This window comes from Apteryx mantelli, chromosome Z (assembly GCF_036417845.1).
Source record: "Apteryx mantelli isolate bAptMan1 chromosome Z, bAptMan1.hap1, whole genome shotgun sequence".
NCBI classification, from domain to species: Eukaryota; Metazoa; Chordata; class Aves; order Apterygiformes; family Apterygidae; genus Apteryx; species Apteryx mantelli.
Window position 1 is genome coordinate 46,606,108 of NC_090020.1, and position 12,737 is coordinate 46,618,844.

At 34.3% G+C, this 12,737-nt stretch overlaps 1 protein-coding gene across 3 annotated transcripts in view; it reads left to right on the forward strand.

Annotated features, from left to right (window-relative positions):
* The window catches only part of FBXL17 (F-box and leucine rich repeat protein 17), a 293,008-nt gene that overhangs the window by 186,608 nt on the left and 93,663 nt on the right, over nucleotides 1-12,737 (forward strand). For all 3 annotated transcript variants that reach the window (XM_067315805.1, XM_067315806.1, XM_067315807.1), the window contains exon 7: nucleotides 6,004-6,080. In XM_067315805.1, the coding sequence (XP_067171906.1) occupies nucleotides 6,004-6,080 (77 nt within the window). The remainder of the gene's footprint in view (nucleotides 1-6,003; nucleotides 6,081-12,737) is intronic.

Below are 12,737 nucleotides of genomic sequence, written 5' to 3' on the forward strand. Positions count from 1 at the left end.
TTATAACGGCATTTAATTTTAGATAAGACTACTAATAAATATTTGAAAATAGATATTTATTGCTGAAAGACAGGGCATAATAGCTTGAGCGCAGTGCTGATTAATTTCTCTGTGCGGCTTTCTGGTTGGAGCGCGCTTGCATCCCACTAGCTGAGAGCACAGGCAGCCGCTGTGGGATTTGTCTGCCCTTACCGCTGTAGTTTGCGAGTGCCAGTGTGACAAAAAGCTTATCTGTTTCCCTCTGCTGTGAGTAGCAAAACTGCTTGGTAAATCTAATTTTAACTTACATTGATTTTCTAAAGAATACCTCCCTGCTAATCAGAACTTAATGACTGCCCTAAGATAATTGCTGCTAACTTGTATAACTAGTGGCACTTTGCATATTGGCTCCAGACAAAAAGTGCTTTTCACATTCAGTGTGTGCTTTTGATTGAAAGTCTTAACCTGTTGTGTTGTCGCTGTGATTAATATTGTTTCTTACAGATGCAGCTGTAGATGTTCAAATTAAAAATAACTTAAAAGTACATATTTTGAATGTTAAAAAGGCAGTAATAATTGCGTGCTAGGATATTTGAAAGATGAGTAAAAATCATACTTCTTGCTAGTATAAAGTATTAAAAAAAAATACTGAAAGAGACCTGTTGTTCATTCTATAATCAAATGATCAGTAAAAGAGTATCCTGAACAAAGTATGTATATCCATCAGCATCGTTCATCATTTATTTTTATGAGGTTTTGGAAGGTTCTATCGATGTCTCAATCATATGGTAGTTCTTTCACTATTTTTACCTTCCTGTTATTCCTATGATCCTGAGTACAGAAGGGCTAAGACTACATCCATTCCTTAAGACTCTGTATGTGCTTTCAGTGGTAAGAGGTTTTGTTTTGTTATGGGAGACTTGGTTATTATATTGCATTATTGCCTTCTGTAGGAACTGTTTAAGTCATCAAAACCAATGACTGTGAATATTTGTTATTTTACCTGCGACCACTCCTCTCTCTCTGAATTTAACCAGCAAAATAATAATTTCTGAGAATCTCCATATATTCTGTTGTGAAAGACTTCCATTTTCCTACTTTATATTTCAGTTTTGCTCTTTCCTAATTTTCTTTTGGTTCCCAGTGATGGTCTTTGTTATGTTTTGAAGGATAGGAAAGTGTTCACTTTTCTGCTTAGAGAGAAATGTATGACAGTCAAATGCAAAAACGCCTTGCTGTACACAGTCTGCTGTTCACTTTAAATCTTACCAATGAGTGTATTAATGTGTCTCTAATGGTACCATTTCCTTTCACACCGCTAAGGTGACTGAGACTTGTTTCTTTAAAATGTGATCTCTTAACCAGTGTATGGCAACCCCAATTAGCTTCACTCAGGGCTGAAAAGCATCTCAAACAGTAACAAGGTCTCCTAGGACCACTTTTCTTGCAAGTACTGTAGTCATATTTTCTCATTAGTTCTTTTCAGTTGTCACTAATACCATGTTCCAGTGCTTTCAGAGTTAGACCAAAAGCATAAAAATGTATGTATATAGAAAAGACAATTTATTTTCCATAATTCAAGTCCTTTTGAATCTTTTTTGATAGCTGGAAGCTTACACACTTTAATTCATTAACCTTAAACCTTCATGTAAATCAAAGAATTTAGGGATGAGTTGAGGCAATTTGGGTTTGTTAGTGTCTGAACATGACTGAACTTTGGGGTGTTGGGATGTTGATGTGTGTAACATCACAGTGATGAGCAAGGTCTAATTGTCTACAAACACCTGTAGTGTTGTAACTCTATTTCATATTAGCATTAGGTAGGTGTGCTCTTACTTATATTCCTGTTCTCTGAAATATTGTCTGATTGGCTTGTTTCTGTGAAAGTAATTTATGCTCTTTCACTTTTTCTTGCTCCTGATTGCACCGTAAATTTGCTTGTATGTGATATTAATTTCTTACTTTTAGGATCAAATACAATAAAACTGAATTGCACATCAGTCTATCAGAGAACAGCCTTAATAAAATATTGAGTGGATCTAGGGACAACTTGGAAGATGGCATAAGAATTTGTTAGTTAATATTTCCAGGTTGAATGAATAAGTAATTTCTTCCTAAAATGCGTATTTATTTTTCTCTGTTTTGGTATTTTTCATGATGCTCATTTAAAAAGATACAAGTCAAGCGATTTTAGTTTGGGCCAGTTTTGATACAGACTTATTTACTATTATCCAAGGTCTAATTTTAGTTTTATTTCTTTAGCCTTGGCTCATTTTTGGTAATTAGTTATTTTAAGTGTAAAAATTATCTTTTTTCCTGGAAGAAGGAGTACATTTTTAATACATTTGGAGGAAAAATGAATGACAAATATCTGTGTCCCTGTAACTTTCACTACTTCATCTAGATGTTGCCCATCTTTCTTTAGTGGGATGAGGTGGCAAAAGACCATTCAGTCACCTGGTGTAAGGAGGTTGCAGAAGGTCTTCTCTCAGCCATGGCACACAGCTCTTGTTATCCTGATACTGTTTTGTATAATAACTTTGCTTCTTTTATTTACCAGTATTATGCTGACATGCTTAAAACTTAGCTTTTCCTTCACTCTGAAATTCTGGTTAGGACCTTAAAATCAATTTTACAACGTTCTTAAGACTTAAAAAAAAATTACTATTACAAAACACACACGTACACACACACACCCCACTCGAGATTTGTGTAATATAGCCAGATTGTAAATATAAAGACTTCAAAAGACATATATGGCAATAATCTGATATAATTTTGATGGATTATAACAGCAGAAATAGTATGACTTGATCCTTGCTTTCTAGAAAAGGTTAATGTCATTTTGTTCTTTTACACTTTTTCTTTGCTGTCATATTTAACAAAGATTAAAAGGTAAAAGTAATAAGTGTACAACTACTCATTTTTTCTTATGTTGGAAAGAAATCATTTGTAACAACAATTATATATTGTGTATGACCCTCTACACAGCACAAGCTAATGAGGCCATGTAAAGTGTTTCATATGTCTCTATAAGTTGATTTACATGTGCGTGATCTATAAAAGGGATAATAGAAATTAAAACTGAAATTAGATTGACTCTTGCAGGTTATTGAAGGTGGATAAAGAAATTCATAAATTCAATATTCCAATTATATTAAAGTTTTTTTTTAATGTAAATGTGTCATTACCTCATTCGTTTAGAGGTTAGGTGATTTTAATATTTTCAGAAAACAAATGAGGCAGCTGAAGCCAAGTTTTTGCATTTTTTTCTGTTTAATGGAAGCAGCTAAAGTTCTTTTCAGGTGAAGAATTTTTTCAGACTCTTAATTGTCAAGGCAAGCTTTTAAATAGGTACTGTTTTAAAAAAAACACAATATAGCAGTATTTGTCTGAGTTTGTAGAACCTAAGTTAACTTTACCGAAACAGTGGCATTATCCTTCAGCAGCAGGAGAGGACGAGAGGGCACCATTTGAGTACCAAGCTTGCCGAGTGAATGGACCATCACCACCGCCGCCACACTGTAGGCAGGGCTGGTGAAGCCCTGTCTGGGCACCATGTTATGTCAGGGTGGGCAAAAACTACAACTTTCTTCCTCTGCAGCTAAACCCTTTTTGTGTGAAGCCAAGGAAAGAGGCAGAGCCTGAGACTTAGGCCTCCGCAGATCCTGAAGGATGCACAGGCAGATAGGACTATGCGCAGAGAACACTAATCTGACCATGACCAATATATAATTAAAATTTTGTGTAACTGAAATTGTAAGGAAAATTAGGTAGGCTTTTATGTAGTCACGACTATCTTGTGGTAGTATTGTTTGAGACTGATTGCTATATTGTATTTTTGATTAGTTAATTGTCTCTCAGTAAACAAAAAATGATTTGAAATAATTTGAAAACTTACAGAGCACAGTCATTAGATACAAACATCTGAATATTTTTCTAGGCTCAGAAGCTTTATCCAAAATAAAAAATGTTTTAGAATCTCATTCTCTGCTAAATTATATATGCCATAAGTATTAATAAATAGCATATAAAATATTCTTATAATTGCAATATCCATTCACTTTTTGATGATATGTTATTTGCAGCAGTACCTAATAAATGTAGTGTCTAATAAAATATAGGATAATAATTTCGCTTTTATTCATATTACTAACATTAATAATAAAATCTCAGTATGAAGAACTATTGTTCTGGAATAAATAATACAAAGTCTTTCTCAAAGCCCAGTTGATCGCTATAAGCCAGTTCACAAAGACAAGTACCTCTTTTGAAATGACATCTTACAGGATCACAGAAGCTTTCCATGTGCTTTGTAGAGTGTATTTAACGCTCTAAATCTTATCTGATTTGTATGAAAATAACCTGATGAAACTGAATAGCTTTTAGAGTAGTTTATATTAAATACCATAGTCTTGGTGTAACTTCTAGAAGAAAAATATTTGTCATGCTTGATAATTGTCTTAGCAGAGAAGCTGTGTGTTGAAAAAAGTATGAAGCTGGAGGTTTACCCTCCTCTAAGTGTTTTTCTTCTAGGTTTACAGTGTTAAAACATTTCTCTATTTTATGCATAAAATAAGAAGACCTCATTCCTGAGGACAAGCATTGCAAAAATTTTCTAACTATGAGGTTCACACAATTTTAAAAGATCTGTTGAAAACTGATGATGTTATAACAATGATAAAGAAACCAAGATTAAAGTGTTCTTTCAGAGTCATCGTATTTTATTAATAGTAGTGATTTTTGGTTCTGGATTTTAGAAGAAGGAAGAAGACAGAGGACAAATAGCTCTGAAAGGCTATGATTCAGTTATTGTACTATTGTAAGCTATAAGAATTAGGTGGCTGCTTTTAAAAAACAAAATTGTCAGCATCAACAGTTATATCAGACTGGGGATATCTATTGGTAGTGGTAAGTGGAGGAAAAGGGTTCCTGAGGCCGTAGGTGTATTTTCCAAGTTACAACAATTCAGCAATACCTAATTTTTGTTCAAAATTAGCAAATAATTTAATTTTGTGTAATGTAGAAGAATTGATTTAATAGCCAGAGTAGATAATTCGGTAAGTGATCTGAAAATTAAAGAGAAGTATATTGGATCGAAAGAAATTACTACAATTTATCCTATTATAATCCACTTTTTAAAATGTCTCTCCGTACAGACTTGCAAAATAGTTACATTAGCTGATCTAATGATCAGGTGATGCATTTTACATCATTGGGACTAAAAATACACTTTATAAAATGTATTTTTATGAGTGATACTGTTTAAACAATGCAGCTGTAAATACAACAATTGTAAACAACACATTAATTTAGGCTTGGTCAAAAATGTATTATAACACCTATTTTACAAGACAATTTTAGTTTTCATATTAACTTTCTTGCTTACAAGAAATCAAACACAGGAATTCACAGACAAAACATATGATTCATTGCAAATTCATCATAATTGTGACAAGGCAGCCAAATGAGCTGTCTTCTCATCTGTATAAGCTTCTGTAGCAACATATTGGAACACTAATGGCATGTAGCATTTCATGACCTGATGAATGCTGACTTCTGCAGTAATCATTGAAGAAAGAAACATGAATTTAAAATTGCATTTTCTCATCTTTTGTCCTCATTACAATGTGTTTATTCTTCTTATCCAGAAAAAATCTCTCAAAGCTTAAATCTGGCAAGAGAAACCTCCCAAAGTTATACAGTAATACAGAAATACATATTAACATTTGTATTATTTTCCAAAGGACTTGTCTGTATATATATCAAGTAACTCGTATTCAAAGAATTATATATTATGGAAATAGTGGTATAAAAATATTCAATGCAAAGTAAGACATTCCTCTAGCTTACCAGTCATTAATGTGTGTACCTGTAGCCGCATTTATTTTCAATGAATTCTATAGAACAATATACAAAATGAGGAAATTGATATACAGTACCTTACACTTGTGACTGAGCTTTTACTTATTAAAGATTATCTATTTTTCTTTAACTTTAAGTTTTACTGTATGTATATTCCAGATGTGTGGAGGTGATCGCTAAAGAAGGCCGGAACCTGAAAGAGCTGTATTTAGTATCCTGTAAGATCACTGACTATGGTATGTAATATGCCTGTTTCTTTGTGTCAAGACTGATCTTTGCTAGCTTTGTATAGGGATTCTTAGAAAGCTGTTGGAAATATATAGATAAACATTTTCATAAAAATAGTAAAAGCAAAAAGAGTTTGCCATGCTTAAAAATATCCGTGCTTGCAAATATGAAAGTCTGTAAGTATATGTGCTGCCATTTTGAATTGACAGTTACTGGGCAGACTAGGTAGAGTGCCTTTCAAATCATCCTGGAGAGCATTTGAGAGCAAATCCAAAAATATACGTGCATTTCTAGATACTGTAAACACATAACTAAGCAACTGTGAGTGTTGATTGATTGCCTAATGTAGGCCATGAAATGGAATGAACTTTATTTTCCCCTTAAAAAATGCTAATATAATAAAATAGAGAGAAGAACCTAGAGATTAGGCTTTCTCTCTGTTGGACCACATAGAGGGACAGAACTTGTATTTTAAGTAGGCAGGAAAATTTCTGAGCACTTGAGTGTGCTTGCAGAGGCTGTTGGGGGGGGGGGTTGTTGTTGTTTTTGTTCTAATAACACATTGACCTCAAACAAGACACTTGATTTTCAGAAGTCTAACTCCCATTTAGATGCCTAAATTTCAGTAGGATTTACAAACTTGTGTGTCTTAGAGACATGTCATAAGTTTTCTGATTTGAATTATTTTATTTCTCACTCTTTTTTATTTTAACTTTTTACCCCATAGCTTTCATAAAGAATTACTATGTCCAAGTGATAAATTACCTTTCCAGTGGTCACAAACTTGTTCATATATTTTCCCCTTCAGATTTTGCACTTCCGTGGGGTTTGCATGGGTGCATTGAGGGCGTATTTGCTCTGCAGAGGTCACCTTGCATTATGCCCATGCTGTTTGGATGAACAGTCTTTAAAACTTGCAGGAGCTCTGGGACGTGCCAGAGGAGAGGAAGGATGGGTCCAAACCCCCACATTCTCTGTTCTGCAGTTGTTTGTAATTGCATGTACAGAATAGATGTTCCCAAAATTGAAAATGCAGGTTTTCTTGTCTCACTACTCCCTGGCAGAGATAAGAGTCTTCACACAACTTGTGAATTTGGTGAACTAGTGAACTGGTGAAGCAGTTACTGGAAGTTCAAAGAGGGGAATTCTCTGCCAAATGCAAAGTGACAATGAAAATACTTCATGTCTCTACTATAGGTTCAGAGGTATAGGACCTCTGTTGGAAGTGAGACTATCCCTTTGGGTGTTACAGGTCTACTAGCTCTGCTCTGTCTTCTACAGCAGTGTAGAAGGAGCTCTCCTGGCAATAACAGAATATCCATTTTGCCCATCAGTGACTTCTCGTTCTGATTTCACTCTTCACTGGCTGCAGTTTTTGAGAGGAGAACAGGGTTTCTCCCAAAAGCAAAGAAACAAACATTGATAAATTAAGCATAAGTAAATGGGGATGGAGAAAGGAGGTATCCATTCCTAGGTGAAAATTGGAAAGTGTGTTTTATAGCATGAATGAGTAGAGAATGTTTATAGTGTTTGGATCGTTAAGTTGGCAACCATAGTCATCCAATCTGAACTTCAGTTGACTTTTATGGACTAGAGCTCACCTGACACTAGTGTACTGGATTATGCAGTCATTCGACATTATTGCACTCAGTCATTGCGACTTTGAAAGTCCTTTTAGTTGATAGTGTCAATACAAGCTTTTAGTACTGACTGAAAAAATTCACTCTTAGGTTATGCTAATAGGATCAGTAAGCCATCCAGCAAAATAGTTGCAATACTGACTGATTTTTGATGCAATTAAGACTAATTGATTATCATTATAATCTTCAATGTATCTCAGCATGCCAGCCTGACAAATTTACTCATCTGCTTGTGATATCTAAGCTGAAAATACAAAATAAACTCTATAGCAAAGCAGAATTTATAAGTATAATTTAGGATTTGTAAGGAAGTCAAAACTCTGCCTTAGGTAGTTAAAGATGTGATAGCAAGTAAATATTAATTAGGTTAACAAGAGTGTTACAGGGTGGAGCCAGACTTCACCCTGTTCTCCCTTTTCTTTATCCTTCTCTCATTTATTTCCGGAAAACTTAGTGGAAGCGAGCCCCTTAGAGTGCTGCAAGTTCAGTTTGTTTGCTGAGCTTCCTTTATAAAAGAAGATGCCTCTCTTCTTCAAAGGTCTGTATAGTTTTATAGGAGAAAAAGATTTATCAGTACTCTTCAGAGTTACAGCTACAGGGAGTGATTTGGGAAGGGAGGGAAAGGAGCAATTAGAGGTGTCCTCTGCAGCTTTGTGCTTGTGGCAAGTAGAGGAAATCAGCTAAGAACCATAAGCCTGATTTCCTGAGGGATCATTCAGGTGATTTCCTGTTGCCTTACAAAGGCTTGTGACTCCACATGCAGTTGTTTAGGTCCCACCAGAAAATAGGTAAGTCTTTATCAGTAGAAACACAATCTATTATTATTTACATCAGTTTCATGGAAAGGGTGGCTACATTAATGTTTTAGTTGGGCTGTTTGTCCCATGTTACAGTGTCCAAAACTGTGTGAGGCAGTGATGGGATGGGAGCGTGCAGCTATGTGTAATGGTGGTTCTTTGTTTGATCTGCTTGATACTCTTGGGGGTATGAATATGTGTATTTTGTGTATATGGATATATTAAACACATAATCATGCTTGCTTTGGAGATTAAAATCTGGATGTGCAACTTTCAATTGTTACTGTACGCATTTTCACTGGGTTTTTAAAAACATACCTAGGGCTGGTAACCAGATCCTTGCAGCTTGCTAGGCTAATACATATGATTTCAAAAGTCTCCTCTGAAAATGTTCAGCAACATGTTTTGATGCAATAGTAGTTACCCAGATGGAATTTTGGCTGGTAGGGACAAGGCTGTAACTGTTTAGAAGTCCAACTGGAAAAAACACTAAATTACAAGAACAATTTGAACTTATTTGAGATACCAGGCAGTAATGAAGACGTTAGCAAAAACTGCAATTGTTGTCCCACAATTAATACTATAGGCTTATAGATGTGAGATAATTGCTTGTACTCTAAGGAAGGCTATGAAATGCAAAGTTCATAGTTTTATTCCTTTCATTCATTTTATTTGTTTTTTCATAATAAAAAAGTAAGAAAAAATAACAGATAGGAATGTTTATATGCAATTAGTATTTTAAAAGCATACTAAAATTCTAACTTTTATTTTGAAACCTTAAAGATTAACACAATCCTCTATGCCCATGATACTGTAGTCATAGGCAGCATTACTTTCTATGTTGTTTTGCCACCGTGAAAAATGTTTCTTTGTATTAAAAAAAAAAAAAGTCATTCAAAGAAGAATTGAAGGATGTATAGGTTAAGAGTTGTTAACTTGTGAAGAAAACAATAAACATAGCGCTGTATTTTGCACAGTTAAGGTTGTTGTAAGATATCCACTATAAACCTTTCAGAGTATGTAAGTCAACTCTTGGAGTCCTTTCTAAGTTAAAAGCTTCTCAGGTTAAGATTTTATCTTAGGCTAAAGTTTTGTCAGTATATGTTGATGTCCACTGATATGAGTATAATGTCTCTATTTATACATGTGTAAATCACAAAGTCATTTATTTCAAGATAAAATTAAAATAGGTGAATGTGTGTATATGCATATAACTGAAAAATCCTTCAAATATGTTGGCTTAAAAGTAAAATAACCTTTGTTACTTATAAGTTTTTCCATTGCATTGTAAAACAGCTTTTTTGTTTGGTCTAATTTTTATGTCTAATTCTAAATAATGGTTCAAGTACATTTTGTTTACTTCTGGAAAGTTTATAGAATAATATATTTATGACTGTCAAGGGTCATTGTGTAGAAAACCTGTTTTTCTAGTAATGATTTTCATTACAACGTGGCATGTTGGGATGTTAAATATGAATTTGTAAGTTTCTTTCAACCCAGCGTATTGTTAAAGGCTAAATAACCACCAGCATTTGTGTGGACTGAGGGGAGAGCCTGAATCAGTATAATCTCCCAGATAAACACCTGTGTGCTCGAGAGCACCGCCAGAATGAAGTCAAAGCTGATATTGGTTCCTTCTATTGTTTTGCCCTTTTGTTAAACAATCATGAATTAAGCATGGAGTGTCAGTGTTATCTTTGAATTTCCTGCCTTTTGTTGATTTGTGTCACAACCTTAACATTACTTAAACATAGGGGGGTTTGTATTTAATCTTTTACTAAGAACTAGTAAAAAAGCTAGACTTTCTCAGCTGCGTGGAGACTGTGCGTCAAATGAATTAGGTTGATGTGAAGATGTATAGCAGTGAGCTAGGGCAGCAATCGCACACAGAATTGTGTAACTGTCTCTTTGATTTTATGCTCTAATTCTGGGTTTTATTGATTTCCTGAGTGTTGGGAATTTGTTTTAAGAAATACTTTTACAAGTAAAATGTTACTTATAAAGCTGGTAATGGTGCATTGTACTGGGTACCCTGAAGCACAAAAGGGAGACTTTGTGTTCAAAGATGTTGATGAAACTAGCCTATGAAATAGGAGTAGATGTTTTAAGCGTCTGATCTTGCCGTAGTTTTACACACACATTTACTAAGAATTATGAAAAATCCGTCTCTCCTAAGAGTGGTGAAAAATAAAAGTTTCTGGATGTTTTACTTTCACTTAAAAAAAAAAAAAAAGAAAAAGAAAAAAGTAGTGAGTCCAATGTTTTTGCCTGCTTATGGAGAACATAATTTAAAGCCAAGATTTAAATCATAGGCTTCCACTAAGGGGGGGAACTTTTCAGAAATGTTTGAAAGGAAGTGTCTAAACCAGGATCTTCCACAGCTCTGCTGTAAGAACTCACTTAATGTGTTTCTGAAAAATCAAAGTGTCCAAATTCTAATTACTAGAAGTGCAATTAGTACAATGTGAACTATGTGTATCTCATAGTGATGCCTGCCTTGTAACCTGTGGAAGGTGGCAGTTGTCTCAGTAGCTGTCTTGTGTAAGTTTGATTGCCTAGTAGTTCTGGATTTTGCCAAACTTAAAATTTCTCTATTTCTACTTATTAATTAATTGCACAAAGCTTTTCAGATGAAATGCTTGGCAGAAGGGCCTGATATAAACTGTAGTATTTTATTGATACCTTTAAGATTCTGAATACTGAACAAGAACTTGCTAGATATTTAGCCTTTTTATTTTCCAAAATTGTGAGTATTTTGTGCTTTCTTTTTCTTGACATTGTTTCTTTTCATCATTTATTGATATATTTAGTGTCTCTGAGGACACGTAACTCTTTTTCAAAGGCTTTCCTTCTATGAGAGGGTTTGCTGAACCAAAAAATGAGTTTTAGCAAACTATAATTGAATTGTATAGTTTTATTTTAAAATTTTATAGATCAATAGTGTTAAAAATAGATGTCTGAAGGTGTAAGATAGTGTTTATATTGAGTCAAGACAAAACAAAACTGCACTTGGGGGGGGTGTTTTGGGGGTGTTGTTCCCACCACCCCCCCCCCCCCCCCGGCCCTTAACTGGATTATGGATTCTTTCTTAGAAGTAAGATGCAGCTAGCAATGTTAAAATAGCTTTCCAAAATACTGATAAACTCTAATGTTTTCATAATATATACTACCTATGCTTTCTATCTTAAAATAGACTATTTTAATTACCCGAGGGGATCAGTTCTGCATACTGAATAATACAGGTAAATCCCATGAGAGTCTCTTGAGTTTTCTCTACAAAATTTAGCATTCGTCATGTAAATCATAAAGAATAAACATAGTCTGTGTATTTTCTCACAAAACAATGTTTTTTTTCAGCTTCTCACTTGCATTAGCAATTCTCACTAATACTTGATAAACTTGCTAAAACTGTATGCTTCCCAATTTTAGTCTTTGGGAGTTTTCTTAATCTGATACCGCTTTTGAAATACCATCTATTGTGCCCAGTATTGCTGGGAGAGGGAGCATGTTGTTTGTGGGATAAACCCACTACGTACAGGTAGAGAGAATGGAATGAGTAGTAAATATATTTTCAAGTCAGAAGAGTTTTCTTTACATTCATAACTGGTTATGCAATCTCTTCCTTAATTGATATCACTTAAATAAATAAATAACTTTCTTTATATCCTTTGAAATAATTTTAAATTGCTACTATATCAGTTGAGTTTCAAGTTTCCCTTATTTGATTTCTTCTCAGAACTGGTCTTTCTCGTGTTATGTTTTCCTATCCTGTGCATATTTTCTTCTCTCTTGTTCACTTTTAATGGCCTAATTAACGCAAACAGTAGTCACGCAGAGAACATTGTTCATGCTGATACTTAAGTGCACAGATAATCTTTTCAAGACAAGGGCCTGAAGACATGTTTTGGTCTTTGGTGTTTATATATATTAATGTATGTGGGGGGTGTGTGTGTGTGTATCTGTGTAAAATTATGGTATTACATACTTACATTTCATAGCTATGTGTAGATATATGCATAAAAGATAAAGATGTGTTGTATTCTTCTAAATTTGTTTTTTCTTCCTATCCACAAAAGTATTTTCTCTCTATTTTTTGTTCTAATACTTAAGTACTCGTGACCCTGCACTTAATGAAATAGATTGGCAGCATTGCTGATGTTTAGTGAAGAGTTTTGGGGTGCTTTGTTTAGTTTTGGGTTTCTTTTTCTGTGGATGAGCTGCAAATTTA